Source organism: Beta vulgaris, chromosome 2 (genome assembly GCF_026745355.1).
Source record: "Beta vulgaris subsp. vulgaris cultivar EL10 chromosome 2, EL10.2, whole genome shotgun sequence".
NCBI classification, from domain to species: domain Eukaryota; kingdom Viridiplantae; phylum Streptophyta; class Magnoliopsida; order Caryophyllales; family Amaranthaceae; genus Beta; species Beta vulgaris.
Genome location: NC_079203.1, coordinates 5,897,017 through 5,918,852, shown reverse-complemented (window position 1 = coordinate 5,918,852; position 21,836 = coordinate 5,897,017). Strand labels below are relative to the sequence as shown.

Sequence of the window (21,836 nt, the reverse complement as noted above, 5' to 3'; positions counted from 1 at the left end):
AGATTTTGTACAATTATATTCTTTCCTAATTTAAAGATGGATAAAAAATTTCAATAATAAACTAAATAAGCATCAACAAAGTACCTTGACATAATGAGAAAAATAATTACTCAATAAAAAAAATTACAAATTTAATTTAAACACAAAACTTTACCGTCTAAATATTTATTTCAACTTTTGAAAATTTTATAAATTACAATAATTTGTATAACAATAATTATAAATTACATATTTATTATTATATTTTAATAAAATGTATTAAGAATAAACCCAAACAATCGATGCATACTTTCGCATGCATAAAAGACTAGTCCGTCTGACCGTCTGTATCAGTTTGAGACATCAAAGTTTGGTCTATTCTCCCATCGGCCTCTCTCACCTCATTCATCATTCACGGAGAAGTCTCTGGAAGAACGAAGAAGACCTTCAAAACTCAACTCATATCTGCTTTACACTGTACAGGTAATACGCTTATTCATTTTTCATAGTCCAGCAATTTCCAGATTTTAAGTATTATGATATAAAACCCTAATCCCTAATTCAATTTCGTTTTCATGCTAATCGAACGCACTGATTGTTGGAACTTGGAACTTGGAACAGATTGTTCATTATATTTATTCTGTGAAATTTGTAGATTGATTGATTTATATGATAAAATGGCGTTATTGTGATTTGTTGCAGAAATGGGGTTCATCATGGAGTTCGCAGAGAATTTGGTTTTGAGATTGATGGAAGATCCGAAAGAAAGGGATAGGAAATTTAGGGAGCACTTGTATGCATTGCAAGACAGTTGCAAGAAAACCAAGGAAATGTGGAGCTTACCCTTGAGGCCATATGGGTTTTGGACCTTTGAGCGTCACAACTCTCAGCTTGCTTGGGATGCTCAAATCACCAATGTCACTGGTCGTCGCGACCCGTATGATGAGGTCCTTGAGGAGGTTTCTAAATAACCTTCAGGTTTTGGATTCTTCCATTGCTTTCTTATTGATTGTTCAGTTTTTGATATTGCATTACACATTTTATATTTGTGTGGATAATCTTTTGTTCCGTTCTATGAACGTGTCTTGATGTATGATAGTAGAATCTTATTCATTAAGGTCTTGAATTTTGATATATACAATCTTGATAAGAGGTTATGATTGGACAACAGTAGTAAGAAATGTATAGGAGAAATGGAGGTTTTATAGATCTGGGGGGAGAGAGAGAGCCTCCGAGGTGAGAGAAAATTGACTTGAGCTCTATGCCAAATAGATAGAGAGGAAATAATTGAACACATATAAAAGTTAATATTATTTTAGATGTAATCTTTGTACACATTTACATATTTGTCATTGTTGAGGTGCATCTCATGTCATGAGATTGTCTAATATAGAAATTTTCATACAAAAAATAGCACGAGTTGAAGATATTCGGGAATGTTTAAGAACTATTTGGTTAACAAATAGAAGACGTTTCTCAAGTGAAATCAGCTGAACGTGTATGCGTTTGAGTAATAAAGTAAATGTTTTCAAGGAAAATGCTTTGTTAAACTGGGAGTTCGTTGAAGATTGTCTTTATCCAAGGTGAAGTATTTCATTTTAGCTAAATAATTACTTGGGTGAGCACTAAAGACATGTTCTATGAGCTATAAACGACTATATTTTGGATGATTAGTAGATGTACTAGGATTTGTAATCCACTGAGAATTTTGTCAAAGATGAAGTTGAAATGTTTTCTATTTTTTTTGTCTGCATTTCTTTTGAAAACCCAAAGATGGACTGCCAAGCTTACTAGTTTGAAAATAGTACTCGATGCTCATCTTGGTAACCTTTTATTTCGCACAATATTTTAGCATACATTATGAAAAAGCTTGAGTACATAATCAAGGGCACACTGTATTGTATTCGATAAATACTTTACGTGAGTAGTCTCAAATTGGAAAAAGAATTTTTGATGGGATTCCCCAGTGAACTTTAAATCGTTATGGTGCTCCCTCCATTGTAGAGAAATCTAATTGGTGTCTCTTTGATTTTATAGTTTTTTGTTTTTGGTGTATCAAATTTAAAGTTTGATTCAAGGTGTAAGTATCTCCAGCCTGCTCTATACTTAATGGTGGGCTTTTAGGAAGATCATAAAAGAGATGGGGGAAGCAGAGATGTGCGTGTTGAGATGGTTGTGTGGGAACACATTAATGGATTGGAGTCATATACATTGGGAGTTAGACAGGAGAGAACTGATTATGGTGGTTTGTACATGTGAGACGGTGGCTAGATGTTTCATTGCTGGGATATTTGAGATTTGAAAAGAAGTTAGGGGAGGGTAAAATTGAGGGTGTTAAAAACGATATGAAGAAATTAGGTTTCCACTTTCCATGCACTTGATAGAAGAAAATGGAGGTAGATGATCCATGTAATAGACCATTGGAGATTAAATCTCTATTATATAAGGGAAGGGGGAGCAATGGTGTCCTTTTTTGAAATGCCTATTTTGCCCCTCTTCCCATTCTAAATTACAAATTCACTTTCAAATCAAAGGGGGCTACAAACAAAAATACCAAAAATATAATTATAACAATCACTCATAAGTCAACTTAAATCATAAAATCGCATAATTTACGTTATGCAAATCACTAAAATGAGTAAACTTTACAAAAACTTAAAAATTCACTTACAAACTACAACCTATGGAAAAAATGACTTGAAGTCAAAGTGTCCACTTTCTTTACAATTTATGAAGTATTGTACTTAATTCAAAAATCAACTAAAAAATTATAATATCAGAAATCATAAATAAATTCAATGAAATTTCTATTTTGTTCATAGAATTTAACTTTAAAAAGTTTTTAAAAAAAAAGAATGGTGAGAGACTTAAGTGACAGAAACTAAACCAATCAATTTTTGCAACTAAAAACAATTATACTTCGAATATCTAATGTTCAAATTTTGACTCTTATGCCGAAGAAAATCGAGAATCTGTTTCGAAAAAAATTCAAGCACGCATCGCGTGCAAAAAATTCTAGTATTGTCTTATGCAATCCAATTTGATGGAGTTAAGGCTCTACCATTCTTTTGTTGTTGTCGTCTCATATAAATGTCAATTAGACGATGGAAACATTTCATGTAATGGTGGGCGTACTAAATATTTACTCTCGAAACCAAAGGGGTACATGTAGAAAAATCCAAGAATATATATGCAGGTTCAAAATCTTTTGGGTGTTTGAAACAAAGGTGAGGACATTTGTTTTCAGGCTGACCAGAGAATTTACCAACCATGAAGCAAAGGACAGTCCTTCTGTCCTGTAAAGCATTGCCCATCTCTTTTGGGCACATTTATATCATATTGAGGATAAAAAGTTTATGTGATTGAAGATATAGTTGGTATTATTATACTGAGAAAATAGAGAAAAGGTAGATATTGTTAGAGATATTAGTAATATATCTTTGGAAAGAGAAGGAAAAGGAAGATGTACTAGGAGATTGTGGGTGATATTATATTGAGAAGAGATTAAGTTGAAATAGTGTGAACCAATCCTAGAAAGGGAGGTGGAATGTAATTAGGACATACTTAAATGGATCAATGGGCAATCCTTTAAAGGACGAAGGGAGTACTATTTTATCAAAAGAAGTCATCATTGCGAGATGATTCTTTATTTCGTTTAAGCTTTTCAATTGGAGTTTGATAAATCAGGCCTGTCCATGAAATCGGAAGGATCTAGATACGAACACTTTAAGACAGGTTCTAGTGTCTTGTCTGTAGACAACCAGACATGGAGACTCCATTGGAAAGGAGTAACTGCTATGAATATCATAAAGTGACGTGCATTCTTTTGATTGTTCTTTTGTTCTGTGCTAAGCATTGTTCTTTTGTCGTGCTCCTTGGTGCTGACTTCATATCTGGTGTGACAAATGGCTGCACATAAAGAGAGGATTTTTAATTTTATGCTTATCCATCTACAGATGTTTACTACTGAGTTAATTGGGAAAGGAAGTGTGCAAGAACATTTACATGAGTTGCTCAAGCATGCCATTCATCACCATGACCTAAACATGTTGGGCACCGTTTCTTGTGTAAAATAGCTGTTGGTTGTTTGGCCTAGGCGCCTAGCTCTTGGGCCTAGCTGCACCTGGTTTCCCTTCATCTTTGGCTTATAATTTTTTTAGCTACTTGTTGCCATTCTTACCTATCTTAAAATGGGTAAAAGAACTGGATACAAATGCCTCTTGTAGCTTAGTGATAATGCGCCAATGTGGACAACAATGTTTTCTTTCTGTGCTTGTGCTTATTCATTTTTTTTTGTCGTCTCTAAAAACGAGAGAGAAATAAAGGCAGGGACATTTGCGGAGGAAGGACTTAAAAGAGATTAAGGGGGCGTTTGGTATAATCAATGTAAACAGAATAGAAAGGATTTGGATAAGGAGGGGAAATGGATATAATAATTGTTACCTTTAATAGTTGTTTGGTATCCTAGTAGAATGGAAACCATTGAGAGGTTTATGCTTGAGAAAGGAAACGTAATTTGTTCCACTAGTTTGATAAGGGTAACAAATTGGGGGATTATGTTTTTGATAAGGGTAACAAATTGGGGGATTATGTTTCCTTCCGGAAACGGTATTTGTTACTTAAGACTCATACCAAACAAATAGAAACGGAAACGCTTATTGAATCCGTTATCTTACATCAAATTTTCCTATACCAAACACGAAACACCCTCTAAGACTCCGCTTGGTTGGATAGAAATCATTCTTAATGGAACATGATTTTCCTTGAATAAATATCTCAGGGGAAAACAACATTGTAGATTAGTTTCCTTAATTTGGTCCTTGCATGAGAAGTTTTAGGGAGAAGGAAGAATGAAAATGGAAGGGAGAGGATGTATGAGAAAAAGGTAAAGAACTTGGAGGAAACTGGGGCATAGGAAAATGTTCTTCACCTTTGGGAGTACTATTTTTACCATGTGGAACTACTTTCCACCATTGACAAGCATATCAAAAGAAATTGGGAAAACCACTCTCGTGGCAAATGTTGTCCATGCAACCATACATTCTCTAAGCGAAAATCTCCATTGCTCATCTTTAACTGTTCCTTTTGAATTGGTTTATGTTTTCACTGTGATTTGATGTCAGTGCTCTATCATTGTTTCGTATTCATTCCCTTCCCCTACACATCAAATGAACTTCAATTTTTGTTCCTACTGCCTAACTATGTTGCGTGTTATTGGTTGCAGCGAACTGAATTCTTTGCCGAGTATCATAATACGAAGTCTCAATCTCAATTGCTGGGAGCATGTAGTTGCAAGACAAACATGTATCATGTTTTTTCTATTCTAATTCCTCTGATGAATCGAGTGGAATTACTGGACAAAGTTGTTATCAATGTCAACTCTATACTGCCTTTTCTTTTTGCTTACTTTATAATAAGGTAGCCTGTTTTCAAATCTTTGATAACTGGAGCATCTCCTTGTATTGTATGATTGTATCACATTGTTTTCCATCCGATGTCTCTCTCAAATGGCAGGCCCCCCTTAATCTTCGTACTCGAGTATCTAACCTTGAAATTAAATCTAGGTTGCCTCTATATATGGTGGCTAAATGTGTGATACGGTTGGATTTGGGTTGGTAATTTTTTTGGCATTTATATCTAGTAGACTTTTGATATTTCCTTTTTTCTGACTTTTGTCTAGTTAAATGGTGTTAGTTCAGCCAAAATTGTTAACTTTCACATATGAAGCGGATCTTTAGGAAAAATATACATTGAGATGAATTTAAGCAATCATCTTATATGAATAGTGTAAAAAGTCAAAATGATGCAATAGGAAAAAGAAAAAAAAAAGAGGATGAAGTATGAAATTAATATTTGTTTTTTGTAATATGTTGGATTTTTCAATACATCTCAAAATGTCACTTAATATGAACTTTTGCTAATTAAATTCTTTAATACTTTTTCTATCTCTAAATAATTGTACCATTTGATTTCTGCTCACTATTCATAAAGTAATTTTGACAACTGCCATTCCCCATGGAGAAGAAGTTGCTTGTCCGATTCTATACCATTCAATAGCACTGGAGTCAAGGGATTCGAGCGCATCTAGCTAGGACCCGCGCATACGCGCTCCTTTACTGCCTACCCTCACAAAGCTACTCACGAATCCATCTTCTTGCTCCTGCTCTGGACTTATTGCTGGCTTTGAGCTTTCTTGCTTTGGTTTCGGGAACAGGCCTGGCTTGGCTAGCTACAGGCCTTTTGATTTAAGGCTTTCCTAGGAGCGAATTCTTTCTGTTCTATTGACAGGATGATCCCTGGCCGTTGCCGGTGGGGTTAGATCTCGCCAAAGCAAGCAGCATGGCAAAACAGGTCTATTTCTCATCATTATATAAGGAAAAAAAAAGTCAAATGTGATCTTGTTAAATTCGTCTCAATACGAGGATTTCAGATATCATTTTTTTATAACTTTTAGTTATACGCAATTAGAGATATTAACGTTCAAAAGAGCGTGTTGGCAAACGTGAAAAAGCAAACAATGCAACTATTTTGAAACGAAGGAAATATGTGCTAGCAAGCATTAAGGCTCCATTTAGAGGAAAACGTTTCCCATGTTAATATTTGTTCAAAACCCAATTTTGTTAGGCCTATTTTACAGTAAGTTTCAATTCATGCCTAACTTTTGCTAGGTCTAATTGCAAGTGATCAGTATCTACATTCTAATTCTTGATCACAAAATATTATAACAGACGGTCTAATTTTAATATAAAATTAGACAACCCAAGCCTATATTCTCCTAACAAGCCCGTTTCATTTTTCTCTAACCTAAAACTATTTCTAGGTATACCATCCTAGTCGTCCATTCTCTTCTCCTTCCTTTGTTTCCTTTTGAATCTCGAATTACAACAAACAATTTTCAAAATAGTCTAACAATCTTACGAAATGGATTAAACTAATCACTATATGGACTAAATCATAATTGAATTTAAAAAAGTTATTACTGAATGAATTAAGCTAGTCACTAATTAAATTAAAATAGTCGCTATATTAAGAAAGATGCTCCATGCTCTTTTTAATATTGGACTTGGACCGCGCCTACTTTTAAATTAAAAGTAGATGGACTCTTACAAGACCGACTGATTCTTAATTCTGTTTTAGATGAAAATTGTTAATGTATTTTATTTACTCTTTTGTGGTTATATTTTGTTTTTGGCAATTAAGCAATTATCTTACGCCATTATTTAGGTGACAATCCAGTTGCTTTAGGTTTCGTAAAAGAGATTTAAGTGGCAAAAATTCCAATGAGACAAACTGTCACTAGTTTCCAACCGAAAAGATAAAGCAGCCACTAGGATTAACAAGCTGAAAATAAATGTCTGGAGAAAGAAGATAAACAACCATTTGCTTCATTTCTTTTTATTCTTCTAACAATTCTTGTCTATATATAAGAAAAATATAGTCATGTACTGATATTGGGTCTTGTTAAAGTTATAAAAGTGTATTAACAAACGTGAAGAATCAAACCACGAAGAACAAAAAGAATCAGAGAGAGCAATAGAGCATGATCAATAATTACACAATACTGACTATAGAAAAAATTAAATAAATAAAATAAATAAATACAACATGGAGAGAGGACTTCCAAAAGGCATATAATGTGCTACAGCAAAGATCAAGTCAGATTACAGCTCTCTACAACCACATACACAAAAAGCTCTTTGTTATTGAACTATTTTGATGACTACATTTATACACTTTTAAGTAGCAGACTTGGGTATCTTGAATTGTTTCTTCACAAATTGAGATGCTTCCCACTCACCTCTGTGGCACAGTATTCTCAGTAAGGTCTTGGTATCAGATCCCAGTTTACTTCTCCCTCCTTGTAAGTCTGACCCACTTGCGGATTTCAAGTCTTCAGTCAATTCTCGAGTCTGCAAGCAGAAAAGACGCAACACACGATAATAAGTAGCTGCGTTTCTTCCAAAAAGTTCCAAACCCGTGTTCTCATATTTTTTCTTGATAAAAAAGCTGCATATATCAACTCCTATGGTGTGCCAAACTAAGGCACAAGTTCATAAAAACTTTTTGAGCGAGGGTATTAGTAGTGTCTGACGGGACTTCGAATTGATGCTTAAGGTTTCAGTTTCTCTTTCCATAGCAAAAAGTGGAATAGAGTCGACAACTTAACAAGTTAACCAGCTAATTCTCACTTTGCCTTGTCCCCCAACATCTCTCAAAGCCCCACGAGGCCATGACCACCACCGTGGTAACAGCTCAGTACGAATAGAGCCATTAGAGTAGCCTAGAGAGGTTTAAATGTGGATTTTCACCCCTCTCACAGCATAAAATACTGAAAGTCATCTCAAGCAATGCCGGTTAAACTGTTACATGTTTCACCATGACAGTGTCCTGCTACATAAGATCAATGTTGCATGGAAAATCGAGAATGCATGCTCTGATCAATCACCATAACCGAGCTCCCAGCATATATTGATCCATTGTTGGGATAGGGAAGGTTAAGATGAAAACATTCTTACCTCTAAATAATCAAGACTACCAATAGAAGATATGGTACAGAACTTTTTCAAGCCAAAAGTACTCATATCCTAACTGAGACACTTCTGGAGTGATTCATGGCTACAGTTTCTGATTGTCACTAACATAAAACTACTCCAAACACACTGTGGCAACTAACCTCATATCCATGCAACTGTACTATTTGCCGAGCAAGTGCCACTCGATTTTCCACAACTCCTCTAGGGAGACCATCTCCTCCAGAAATGAAAAACTCCTGCAAAGTTACATCACTGTTATTATGCTGGAAATTTTATCAACATGAGAGGCATCTTGGTCCAAGTATTAGAAACCAGTGCCCAGATCAAAGCGTAAAAAGCTTTAAATACCAATTTACCATATTAGCGATTATCCGAGCAATCTTCTAATTTCTATCTATATTTAAAGAACAGGAATTCCATATTTTAAAAAGAGAGACAAACTACACAGTCAGTATTAGGTAGGATAAATTCGCGTGTAAGGAATTACCTGAATTGGAGATTTATTATCTATAGATAAAAGGAGTTTAAATCAAGGAACCTTTATTAACCAAAAAAATTCCTTTCAGATATTATCACTTTTATGATACAAATATATACTCATATGGTTGTACCAATTAATTATTTTTTTAAGGTAAAAGATTTGGTGAATATCAGAAGTAGGGGCTTCCATTTTGGTATATAGTATAGATTAGAGCCTGCTTGGTTCACCTTGTTTCAAATCATTTCTGAATCGTATCACTATAGAAGAAAAACATGGGCAACAAAAGCCCGTAAGATAAATGGTAGAAGTATTGATACAAGTAAGAGAGAGAAGGTGGGGAATAAACTTACTGAAAAGAGAGAGAGCAGAAGGACTTCTAAGCAGCCCAAAAAGGAATATGGTAGAAGTATCAAAGAACAAAGGGAGTATTTACTAATACTCATACTCTAATATCTCCTCCTCCTCCTCCTCCTAACTACTACTACTACTATTATTATTGATGCTATCTTACATGAGGTCTTTTTGTTTTTGTTTTTTCACGATATGTGAGAAGGATATTCAGTTTTACTTTTCTAGTTTCAATCAATTCCATTTTAAAAGCGTAAAAATCACATATAGTACAAGTATTAAATCACTATTATACCCCTCAAACCTATGCCATTCAAATGTTCACATTTCAAACAAGTTTACATCAAATCCCATCATAAAATTCTAGATTAGATCACTTTATATCAAGCGAAACAAACCATTTCTTACTTTCCAGAATATAACTATTGATGCTACTGGGACACAGTTTTACCTTTAAAATCTCTAAATCTTCTTCAAACAATTTGGCATCACTTTGGAAGAAAACACGAGATGGGCCCCCATCTAACAGAACACGTAGCAGACCATCCTGAAAGATAAGAAACTTGTTTCAGAAAAAACTACAAAGAGAGAGAAGAATGGACCGAAGACTTCGGAAATAAGAAAGTTAGCATTAAATAGTGTATTTCTCAGAATGATGAAGTACAAGAACTGACAAGAGATGCTTGCAGAAGACTAGTCACAAGCCGATCTCGTAAAGGCTCCATAATTATAGCACACAGCTGATTTAGAGCCTGCAAAAGAGGACAAAGTCTTAGTACCCAATATGCAATCAATTTAGAGAATCTCCAGAAAAATATGTTGATGAATGAAGTGGACAGCATATACCTCCATTCCAGGTCAAACAAATGAATAGTGTGCAAAAAGGAAAATTATGCTCTTACCAGGTCAAGCGGTTCAATTAATGCCTCCAACCTAGATTGAGAAACACTGGGCTTGTATAAATTGTCAATGAATGGCTCCCTGAGTTCCCAAAAGATGATCTTGGTCCCTACATGATGGCAGAAGAACAAATTCTCAGAAGGCCAAAATAGAGATATGCATAAGGAAGAAGAAGAGTGAAAATAGGACTACTTGGATGTTTTTTGTAAGTAAATCTTACCAGTATATTCACAAATTCTGTCAATAGCAGCATTGAGATCTTTTCTACTGCCCTCAAAAGTGTTTCTTTGGTTGAAGCTTTTTGATTTCTCATCCAAATTCCCCTCTGTAGATCCAAAAGTGACCAAATGAAAAGATTTTTAGAGTAAGCTCATGATGGGAAACCTTAATCTATAGCACAGCACAATGCTCATTTTCCTCTAGTTGTCCTACTTTTTGTCCTGAGATGCTAGAAACAGACCGGCCTACATTTTCCATTTATGCCCTATCTTATACTAGTTTTCTTGGGAACTGTTTCCTGGATGCACTTCTCATGTTATGGTTTCAGAATTCAAGATAATTCGGACAATTTACATTTGCTTCTATATATAAGCTATTTGCATTTTACTACGTTCCCTCAGTCCCGAAAAGATGCAAAAAAACTGCTGAAATAGCCATGCGAAATGTGGGTAAAGTTGCAGAGAAAATATACATAAGCAAGATATAAGCGACTGTGACTGATAGTGCACATAGTTAATGAAACGCAAATACACAATGCAATGGATAATAAGTCCTTGTTTCTTCCAAAGTTTTTATATCGACATCTTTCTGAATATAGAGCCCTTAGGCCCCTTAGTGTTCGTGAAAGGTCAACCACACCAAGCAACATAAATCGTGGGAACTCGTAATGTATAAATTACGAAGTAAATTATTGTCACAGGGATCATTAACCAACAATGTTAAGGGATAATTACAACTACTCAAAACATTTACAACAAATAGACACATAAAATAAGGCATCAGTAATTTACGAATTGGTTATTAAGAAGCTCAGGCTACCAACAGCAACATAATACCAGCAACTGAAAACAGAAAATGTGATGAAACATACTAGCAAACTTTTCACTAGGCTTCTTCTTCAACCATTGCTCAGAAATGCTATCTTCCAGCTTACCAAGATGACTAACAGCATACTGTATGAAGAAAAAGGATTCACATCAGCCACTGCATCCGGGAAGATATGAAGCAGACAATGACAAGACATATCCAGATATGAAATAAAAAATATTAAAAGTATTCCTCTCACCCAAAACAAAAGCCTCATTTCTCTTAGGCATATCATGAGTTTCAGACACTCAGGATAGGTCGAAGGGAGTATTCAAGTTCCAGAGAAAAATTACAAATTCCGTTGTCCACTACTACTGTTATGTTTTCGGGGGGAAAAAGAATATGCAAACATCTTCATGACCATGCGTCCCACTTCTTTTACTTTCAGTCAATTATCTTATGGAGATTTAGGTAATCTATATAAGCATTAGAAACTATATTTAGGGACATCCAGAAACAGAAAATTTGAGAGATGATGGCAATCAGAGGAAGTATAAAGTAAGGGTACACATCATCGCATATCAGTAGTAACTAGTAACTAATACAATGATTAGATTGTACTCTGCTAATTATTTATCTTCAGGATGTCATGGGATGCATTGCTGGTGAGTAGGATTTATCAACTCGAAGGCTCCTACTTGCCTTTCTTTTACCCCTTATTTCCTCCTTTTAAACTTTTTAGTTCCTTCTAGCTGGTTTTTTCATTCGTATCTCCTAGAACTTGGACTGTTTTTGGTGCATTTCTTGTTATGAATTTAGACGGTTGTGTATGCCACGCGGTCTTGCCTACTTAACTTACAGCAAAAAATTATGCAATAAACTTCAGCCGTACAGTATGATTCAATACTTTTTGCTTAGCTAATTACAGAGCTTTTTAGAGAGAGAGAGAGAGAAACCCTAGAGAGAACATGTGAGAGGAAACAATTGTGACCTAGGATTCAAAGTGTCTAATAGAAGTTGGATGATTTGGTTCTAATGTATTTGAATAGACCATTCTAGCTTATTTTACAGATTTTATTTCATGTTCACTTGCTCATTTCTAGGCCTTTCGATTCCCATAATAGTCTTGCTAGAATTTGATGTTTATGATGTTCGAACTAGATTTCACTTGTCTCATACTAGGGTTTGGATGAAAACCCACCACTAATATTATGGCTATATATAATTGCAGAATTAGTGTATTCGTACTCTTTATACTTGTTAGCTTTTATAAATGATTCCCCTCAAAAAGTGATTGACTTGGCTTATCACGAAATTATTTGTTACATTTTGTGGATTAACCCTAACTTAGCCTACTACATTAGTCAGGAAGGCCAAGTTATATTGAAGTCATTGCAACACGCCCATTTTTCAAAACAGATCCTGCAAGTATTTCCTTAACAGAAAAGGTGATTCCTCTCTGTTCCTTCAGCCTAATCTAGTAACAGCCTAACAGCCACTTGAGCTGTGGTACAACATTTTAGACTATGTTCTATTTTAAATGTTAAATTTTAAATTATTGTCATTATAATTATTCAATATATATCTAAATTTTTTTATAAAATAGCATAAAATGCCATGCCAAAGTTACTTTTTCTGAATAATTAAGGGATCAAAGAGCACAACTGCCTCCATAGGACGAAGGGTACTTTTTAGGGGTAATTGCTTCGCACCTGACTGTAACGGCCCTCTGCCTACCTTATTTGAGTGAGCCAAAGGAGCTTTCCAAAATGGCATTTGAGTGCGTGCTACCAAACAAGTGTTTGCAAGTATTTCCTAAGTACTACAGTATTCGACATGGTTTTCTTTAAATATCAAAACTTTGAGCTATAGTGATTGTTTTGTAACTATTCAATAATTAAACATCATGAATATTCTATAGAGTATCATACAGCATCATGTTGTCCAAAGTACATTCCTTTGTTTTTGGGGAATTGAAGAACACCATAGAGACAATGTCATGTTTGTTACACAAAATAATAAATCAATGATAACGTACAAAATCACGGCATAGTTTTTTGCAAAAGATATATGTCAATGATATCCTAGAGGAAGTTAACACAGATGCAGTCACCTATTTGAACTCCTGACAGCAGAATCGATAGACATGTTACATCAAGTATATGAATGGCAGGCAATGTTATTTGACATCCACTAGACTTGATAAAGTTTATGGAGTTGGGTTGATATACTATTTCGTGGAGAAACCATGGTAAGGGATAATCTGTTATCATTTTCATGCTTAAAATTTGGTTAAGCTGACAGTGATTTGGCAGGTGATATTGAGAGGCACAGACACTACATCTGGTTATCTGAACCTATGAAGTGGAGTTGCTTCATAGTCAGCGAGAAAGCAGCAAGTGGCAGTCCTGTAAGCACCTCAAGCAAAATATTTTGCAGCGAAATCAGAGCTATGAGAAGCTTTCCCTGCATCCCAAGTTGGTTGCAACAAATTCCTTTCTGAGACGTCCCTATTTAGTTGCAACATACCTTACTTGATAAGCTTTTTCTCTCTACTTTTTCCCTAGAATTGGGGCCCATGCACCCAACCACTTTTCTCTCTTTACCTTTTAACATTTCTAAGATACTGCGTATAAAGTGTTTGCTTGCAACTAATTTCAAGATGGATCGAGAATTTGGCTAAGAACTATTTCCTCCGTCCCTGAATAGAGTTCCCATTTCTTTTGGGCACAAGTATTAAGGAGAAATAATAAGTGGGACCTTAGTTGATCAATTCACAACTAAAAATTAAAGTTGGTACACTATTCACGAATTGTTTATTGAGGAGAGAGAATATGGGGAACTGGGTAATATAATAAAGTGAAAGCTAAATATAATCTTTTAATTGACAGACCCATACAAAATAAGGAAATGGGAATTCTATTTGGGACATACATAAATGGAAAATTGGGAACTCTATTTAGGGACGGAGAGAACTCTATTTAGGGACGGAGAGAGTATATTTAAAGCATGGTTGATTGTAAAACAAATTATAAAAAGAGGATCAACTCACATGAAGAGTATTTAGTTGAACACACAAAACTGGGGTCGGCAAAACACTGATGTCACTTGATTTTCTCTCTTCAGGGACTTTCTGGTGGTCCAGAAGTTCTTTTTTAACAAAAGCTTTAATACCAGCTTCCTTCCGATATCGTGTGAGGATGGGTACAGGTGGCAAAAGATCTTCTTTGCTGGCTAGACATCAAACCAAACAATAAAGTTCAAGTCTTAAATATTGAAACCAATGAATCCATGCAAAACAGATACTACAAAAGAGCCAAACAACAGAAAAAGGGAAAGTTGCATAACATAATGTATTTGCACCTTCGTATATGTCGACATTTTGTTATGAATTACTAAACATTAATAGACCAAGATGATACGACTATAACCCACCAAAAATAAAAGGCAAAAACTACAAAAAAAATTCCACAATTAAAATTAGTTCACTGCCTCTGGTGGTTCTTTAACTAAGCCAAAATATATGCCATTTACAAAATGTTGGATGTTGGACAGTTGGACCCATTTCCATAATGGAACTCATAAGTTAAGCTCTTCTGCGAATTGGGAGGGTTGAGTTCATTACATGAGAGTACGACTTAGCATTATGTCATTCTTACAAGTGTTCACATTGATAAATCACAGATCAAAGTTATATGTTGATGGACAAGAGAATCTACAGAATTGCCCTGATGCTCTTCCCAAATCCAGCTTTTTTCAGGTTGTATAAAAACTCATCACCTGTGAGTGCAGCACATATATGTTCCTTATTTAAAAACTGATAATTTACAATCAGACAAAACAGAGACTTCTTAGCCCGTCCAGAAAAGTAATAAAGATGCCAGCTAGCAATATTGATGGTCAGTTTGTTATTAACCTAATCCGAAACATTTGAAACAATTAGAAGGTCCTAAGCCTTTCTTTTGTTGACGACAACAAAATGGATGAAAAAGGACGTGGAGGAATAGTAATGTAAATTAGTAATATTAAAAAGGAAAGAAATAGTAATAAATAATAAGAGTAATGATAAAGTAAGAGCGATAAAGGGTGAAAGGAGAAATTGGGACGGATAGTAGGAAAAGCCACTTTATGATTCAGAAAGTTAATTGTGCTTTAATTCTCATAACATCCACATAAAAGAAAAGTAATGATTTTAAGTGCTGCCGTTTTTGGTTATACATACATTTTCACAAACAAATTGTCCAAGATAAATTTTTGTGGAAAGGATTGAAAGAAAACTCCACTGTAAGAACTCTCAGAAACACACCACCTGATTCCTCTCGACGGCACCTCACCTCATGAAAAATTTCCGCCCTACCAACCCCCGTTAACATCATCCCACTCCCAAACTCTATTGTGCGTCTGTGTCCCTTGATAGTGTCTTATGCCTCATGATTGAAATATAGAAACATCCCCTGTCCTGATTGATAGATGGATCATTGAATCAGTAATGTTTGAGAAAGTGTTTCCCATTCACTAGTTTTTGTGGAGTTGGCCTAGAACTAACATGACTACTAATTACCAACTTATCATTTCATAAAGAAGAAAATGGGGGATTCACCAGATGTATGCAGCCTTGCTCCAATGAACAAGTCTAGAGTATTAGGGGAAATTAAAAACGAGTTGCATATAAAAGTGTACAACGTGTATACTAACCCAAATTGGCAACGATGAGATCAGCGTACACTTGAAATGCATTATCAATACCACGACATAAGCAACTGAGCTCCCCAGAACCCATTGGAACTTTAAGGGCAAAAAACTGGTCCACTGTCTGCATGATAGAAAGATACCTCGTCAACAAGGAGGTAACTATGTAAGTGACCAGTACACATGGTAAATGTTGATATAAAATATAGGGAGTGACGAATATTGAGAATCCTCACAAGGGTAACAATATCACAGCTTAACTCAGACCGGACAAGTCAATCTAATATGTGAAACAATGCCTGGATTTGAGCCACTCAATCTTCCGATAGACCAGTGGACAATGGACATGGTATTAATGTATCAACAGGAAATTGAGCCAGTCTTATTGGATAAGATTTCAACAAGTAACCAAACATTGCAATAGCAGAAGTCAAAAGAACGGCAAACTACTGGAACAGTATTGTCAGTGTGCCACCATGTTACACCCTATTCTAGCTTTTTAGATAGAGATAAAATGACAAATTATAATCTATTGAATACAAGTAAATTACCAAATTTAAAATTGTGGTAGAACTTTTAAGAGGTACTCTTTCGTGCACATTAGATGAAAATGTTTCCAATTTCAATTAAAAAGGTATGTTGGATTTGATATATGCAGTACGAACAGAAAATAGATAGTTCATTCTTTCTCACAAGTATGAATATCCTATTTTAATTTTTGTATCTTTAAAAATTACATAGTAATGCGCGGCAGAAACTTTTACAGCTTCAAATTAATATATTCAGGCGATTTTCACTTCTTTGAGTTACTTTTCAGATATATTAGCATAATAGGAAAAAAATGGTGTAAACTACACCGCCTTACTTGCACCAGCAGTGTAAGCACTCAGCAATTAGTAGGCCCTTTTATTAGCTCAATCATCACTGGAAGTTTCAAACTAATACACACTTGAAGTTTCAAACTAATACGCACTATGGTATAAATAAGTTGAAATATGAGATCCACAAGTACATAGCATAGGGTAGTTCCAATGCTTGAATTAACTTTAACGCCCCATTTGGTTAGCGGTCATAAATGGTGGTAGCGTTATGCATTTTAGTGTAGAATTATAAAGAAATTTTCATGAATATTAATGGTAATGCCGCTTCACCCCAAGACATCTATTTTCTGAAGAAATTCCACTACATGTTGAGTGGAAATGAAATATTAATGAAGAAAAACACATATTTAGGGATGTAATTCACTACAAATTTACACTAAAGCTCAATACCATTACCACCATTATAACTGGCTATCAAATAAGCTGTAAGAGTTTCTGGTGCCACTACAATTGATTTATCCAGACATGGAAGAGCAACAACCCTGCCTGTGAATCTATAAAGGAGTAAGGCAACAGCAGAAGATAACATGAATGTCATTATGGCAAACACTCTGTGCCCCATCTTCATAGGTTATTAATTTTTGCAATTAAAAGCACTTATGAATGCTCAAAGTAATGCAACCAAGACAACAATAAATAAGAAATAAACCAAGTATTATGATAGATTCAACTCCTTTGAAATAATATGACAAGCTGCAAAAGAGAAATATGACAAGCCGCAAAGGAGAAATAGGTAGTAAATAAATATCATTAAAATAAAAAGTAAATCTCCATATATTAATGTCAAGTAAACAATGGTGAAATACCTCTTCCACTATCCTGTAGACTTCAACAATTGAAGTTCCATGGCGCTGCTGAGGTGATATTGGATCCCATCGCTGCGAAAGTACAAGAATTAAGGATCATGATCAATGGAAGAGGCAAGCAAAACAAGTGGTACATAAGCTACGTCTATGAAATTTTAAAGGCACTGCTTACTGAAAGTGGTCCCGAATTAACAATTGATGAGTCACAAGTTTGCCAAAAGAAACTGAAATTAGTACAGCAATTCAAAATCTTACTTTAACAGAAATGTGGGGCCATAAGCGTGACACCAATTATCTGGTGAACAAACCCAACCAAAACCCAGAGTGTATAAAGCTCCGAACTTCATAGGTATGAATTAGAAACAAAGGATCCAAGCTGACAAGAATTAAGATAGGATAATAAAAAGTAAGTGCAACTTTATTGGCAGTAGAAATTCCTTATTTTGAGATTGGATTGGGATAGATGTTATCCTTCAGGAAGATAGTTTCAAAAGTGAAAATTAATTAAAATATATGACAGCATTGTTTCATAAGAAAACATCACAAGATCTCAAGAAAAATGATATCCACAGGCTGGCCATCTTTATGAGGCAGGAAACTAGCCAACTACCAATGAGTGGTGCAAGTGATTTTGATAAGTTGAGATTGACCTCCATAAGCCAGGTTAATGGGGAAGGGTAGCCCAATGCTGGAAACAGTGCTTATTTCTCTGTCTCTCCGTGCTCCTCTATTCGCCCATAACCCACATGGGTCGGCCCAATCTATCCCGTTAACAAGGTGACTTGTTATTGACCCGCACTCCCTCACCTCATTACCAGGTCTAGACCTCAATTAGGTAAGACGAAAAGAGGCCAGTTAATATTATTCAGGCACGTTAAAGAGGAGCAGTGAGAAGAATACCATTTGAAAGTATGACAAGAGAAGGGATATAGACCTAGGAAAGTTGGGTTCAAACATACCATTCTAAAACATATTTTTTTCTTCTAAGCTGATAGCAAAAGCCCAAGAGAAAAAGAGGGAGAGAGAAACCTATATTTTCTAAAAGCCAAAACCACTCACATGGGCTACAAGAAAGTATAATGGTTAAAGGACATAAGTGGTTTCACCCATCTTCCCATCAAGTCGTCTCACAAAACTAAAAGTACTTGGCGTAAAACCAAATCATTCAGTAAATTGAGAGTCCGTGCACCATGAAGAAATGAAGAGAAACTACTTCATTACAATCAAAAGAAGGAATTCATTTTGGAGGAGAAGATTCCTATTAAAATTTTTTAGAGGTATTGAAAAGATTAAAAAAATTCTAATGTTTCCAACACCTATGTTTCTTTTCATAGTTCTTGTTCCGTAATGCTTGATAGCTTTTGCTTACAGCAATTCCATCTGCCCACAAAGAACTAGCCCTTTTTCCTTCAAGATAGAGAGATAAATTTACTTTCAGGATGATAAATGTCGTGAAGGATCCCCTTTTAGCTTTCACAAACTTGTGCTTGTCGATGTTCAATACTTCAATAAGATTTACGTCCACGTGTCACCTTTTATCAAACTAGATCAGACTCTAGCTATGCTTACAATACTGAACAGAAGAATCAAAAGCCAAAGTGACTTTAGATTTATAAAAACTAATTATAAGTAAGCATAATGAGCTAAGTACTACCTCTTGTTGAATAGCACGTTCAACCCAGCCTTGTACTCTTTGCAGCTGTGCATTGACCCAGCGCATTACTAATGTTCCAGATAAAGATTCAATCTAGCACAAAGTAAAGACGAATCAAGAAAAGTGAAGTGAAAACCCAAGTAAATAAGATAATGAAGTACTAAAGAGATCCATGACAGTTATAATAATGCGACTAAAAGACATCTTTCACCTGGTAGCATACTAGCAATTTAGATGAAACGATTAGAAAATGTTATAAATTTGGTATTCAAAAAATTCCCTCCATCTAACAAAAGGTGCCAACGTAAAGTAAATTTTTAAAGGACAAGATTTTACACTCAGCAACTTTCAAATTTAAAAACCTTTAGTCCAGAGATCCAGCAAAACCTTCACTTAAAACATACTTCCTCCGTTCTTTTTCTATTGCAACAATTGAGTTTTCACGCTTGCCAATGCACAACTTCAACTATTAATATCTTTAATTACTTTTTAGTAAAAATTATAAAAACTTGATATTTTGCAAGTATATATCGAGACGAATCTAACAAGACCCCACATGACTATACTTTTCCGTACGTAAAAATCACAATAGATAGGTAAAGGGTGGTGAGTGAATAGTGTAAAAATCTCATTGTTGCAATAGAAAAAGAACGGAGGAAGTATTATAGAAGCCAACGCCACTCATTCTGCAACTTGTGTCTCTAGTAACATATTAATTCTTGAAAACTTCGGTCAATAATATGAATCCTTCAAATTACAAAAACTACGATATCAGATTCCCAATATGGTTGATTCATGCATTAACTCATTGTTTCATAATCGATCAGAGCTATAGACAATGTTGGGATTCAAGACGGCAAAAGCTTCTCCATTACTGGATTCGTAATGCCCTGACGCAAATGCAACACTGCTATTCAGCTCTAAGTCTGTAACACAACTCCTTGTCAGACCTCAACTCAATTTTGCACACAAGTTCAAAAGTCCAGACCTATATAACCTATGATGATGTTTATTGGTGATTCTTGCCACCATAGTGATTATCTTGTTATCCCTCGCTCTCCCACTTTATCTCTTCCAAATTCTCTCCCTTTACTCAAGGCTATCAAAACAAAGTGTTAGTCCATGAACACAAACAACACAAATGAACAGACTACCTCCATACAAAAATTATCTTATCCTTGTTTTCCCTGAACCATTAATATCCAAATTCAGCATGAGCTCAATTGAAACCAGGATGCCTAACCTTCCCCTCTAGCAGCTAGCGAGCTTCTGTTCAGGAAATCAGTAAGCTCACATTGACGGTCAAGAAGACGATTATGTCGCTTTTATTGCTGCACTTCATATACAGATTATTGGCCAATTACCAAGTTGGGTCTCAGAGTCTGGATTTCCATATTAGCCACACCATGAAACATGGATACTATCTACGAACACAATTCAACAAGGAGTACTACACCCTAGATCGTAATTTGTTGAGTGCTTATCTAACAGTGTGAGTAACTTCAAATATGGGGGTCAAAGAGTTTTTGAAGACATTCTTGGTGAAAGATAATGTGAATGAAAGAACCCCACATAATTAAATTTAGTCCATGAATCTAAAGAAAGGGGGAATTCTCAATACCTCTCTCAGTTCAAAAATGCAGGATCCAAACTGATGTCCTTTCACTGACGCCTCCTAAAATGCATTACTTAATCCTAAATGTCAGTTTGAGAAGAATTTGATTATCCACCGTGTATGAGGATCCCCACTAAGCATCAATTACTGAATGGTTAGAATGCAAACTCATTATTGGCAATAGGTTTAATTCCTAGTGGATGCAAGCCATGGGACCCTCCAGCAACTCTTTTGTGATTGGCTTTGTATCAAAGGAATCTCATCATCCATGCTTAAGAAAATGGTGTATTACATTGTATCATAACATATGAACACAAGGAAATAGCATTTTTATTGAAACCGAACTCATAGGGAAGTAGAAAACATTTATGAAAGGAAGTTCTCTCAATAAGTAATAAAGAGATATATAAGAAAGACATCCAAGGAGGTGTCACCCGTATGCAAAATGACGGCAAATGGCAGAATATTTCATGCCATTGAGCTATCATAAATTAATTATACACAAGAAGTATTTGATTGTTGAGGAAAAAGAAATCAATGTCGAAACAAGATCAACTAGGGGGAAACTTTCAATACAAACTTCTTCGTCATGATAAAAATTAATGAATCAAGGCAGAGTCAATTGCTAACTACAAAAACATGCAACAGAGGCGTTCTTTGACTAGTTCTGAGAATGCAGATGCTAAAGACTGTTAGCCGAATTTACCTGATATTTCCCAAGTTTTTTGCAATAGTTCTCGCCAACTTCTTCACCAAAAGCAGAAGTCAGAAGCCCCATCATATACTTCTCAAGACTATTAGATGCTGGAAATACAGATACTACATCCTCGGTCAAATGCTCAGCACCATCAAGGAATGGTTTCTAGGGAAATGATAAAAGCAATTACTCTTTTGCCATACAAATTCCTAGGATAGAATAGGAT

General features: G+C 35.3%; 2 protein-coding genes across 3 annotated transcripts in view; one reads left to right on the top strand and one right to left on the bottom strand.

The window, feature by feature from the left end:
* The first annotated feature begins 311 nt into the window (after nt 1-311).
* Nucleotides 312-5,415, top strand: LOC104887566 (hypothetical protein). The gene is made up of 3 exons (XM_010672222.4): nt 312-462; nt 682-957; nt 5,204-5,415. The coding sequence occupies exon 2, from the start codon at nt 684-686 to the stop codon at nt 948-950; it is 267 nt and encodes an 88-aa protein (XP_010670524.1). The 5' UTR covers nt 312-462; nt 682-683; the 3' UTR covers nt 951-957; nt 5,204-5,415.
* A 2,126-nt stretch (nt 5,416-7,541) lies between these two features.
* The window catches only part of LOC104887567 (hypothetical protein), a 28,020-nt gene continuing 13,725 nt past the window's right edge, over nt 7,542-21,836 (bottom strand). For both annotated transcript variants that reach the window (XM_048639684.2, XM_048639685.2), the window contains 12 exons: nt 21,620-21,775; nt 19,299-19,391; nt 17,645-17,716; nt 15,964-16,081; nt 14,321-14,502; nt 11,333-11,414; nt 10,463-10,567; nt 10,245-10,351; nt 10,017-10,094; nt 9,794-9,889; nt 8,654-8,749; nt 7,542-7,889 (listed from right to left, as the gene is read on the bottom strand). In XM_048639684.2, the coding sequence (XP_048495641.1) occupies nt 7,716-7,889; nt 8,654-8,749; nt 9,794-9,889; nt 10,017-10,094; nt 10,245-10,351; nt 10,463-10,567; nt 11,333-11,414; nt 14,321-14,502; nt 15,964-16,081; nt 17,645-17,716; nt 19,299-19,391; nt 21,620-21,775 (1,359 nt within the window). In that variant the 3' untranslated portion in view covers nt 7,542-7,715. The remainder of the gene's footprint in view (nt 7,890-8,653; nt 8,750-9,793; nt 9,890-10,016; nt 10,095-10,244; nt 10,352-10,462; nt 10,568-11,332; nt 11,415-14,320; nt 14,503-15,963; nt 16,082-17,644; nt 17,717-19,298; nt 19,392-21,619; nt 21,776-21,836) is intronic.

Excerpts from the sequence above, each read along its gene's own strand:
- LOC104887566 (XM_010672222.4), top strand. The coding sequence starts at position 684 with ATGGGGTTCATCATGGAGTTCGCAGAGAATTTGGTTTTGAGATTGATG.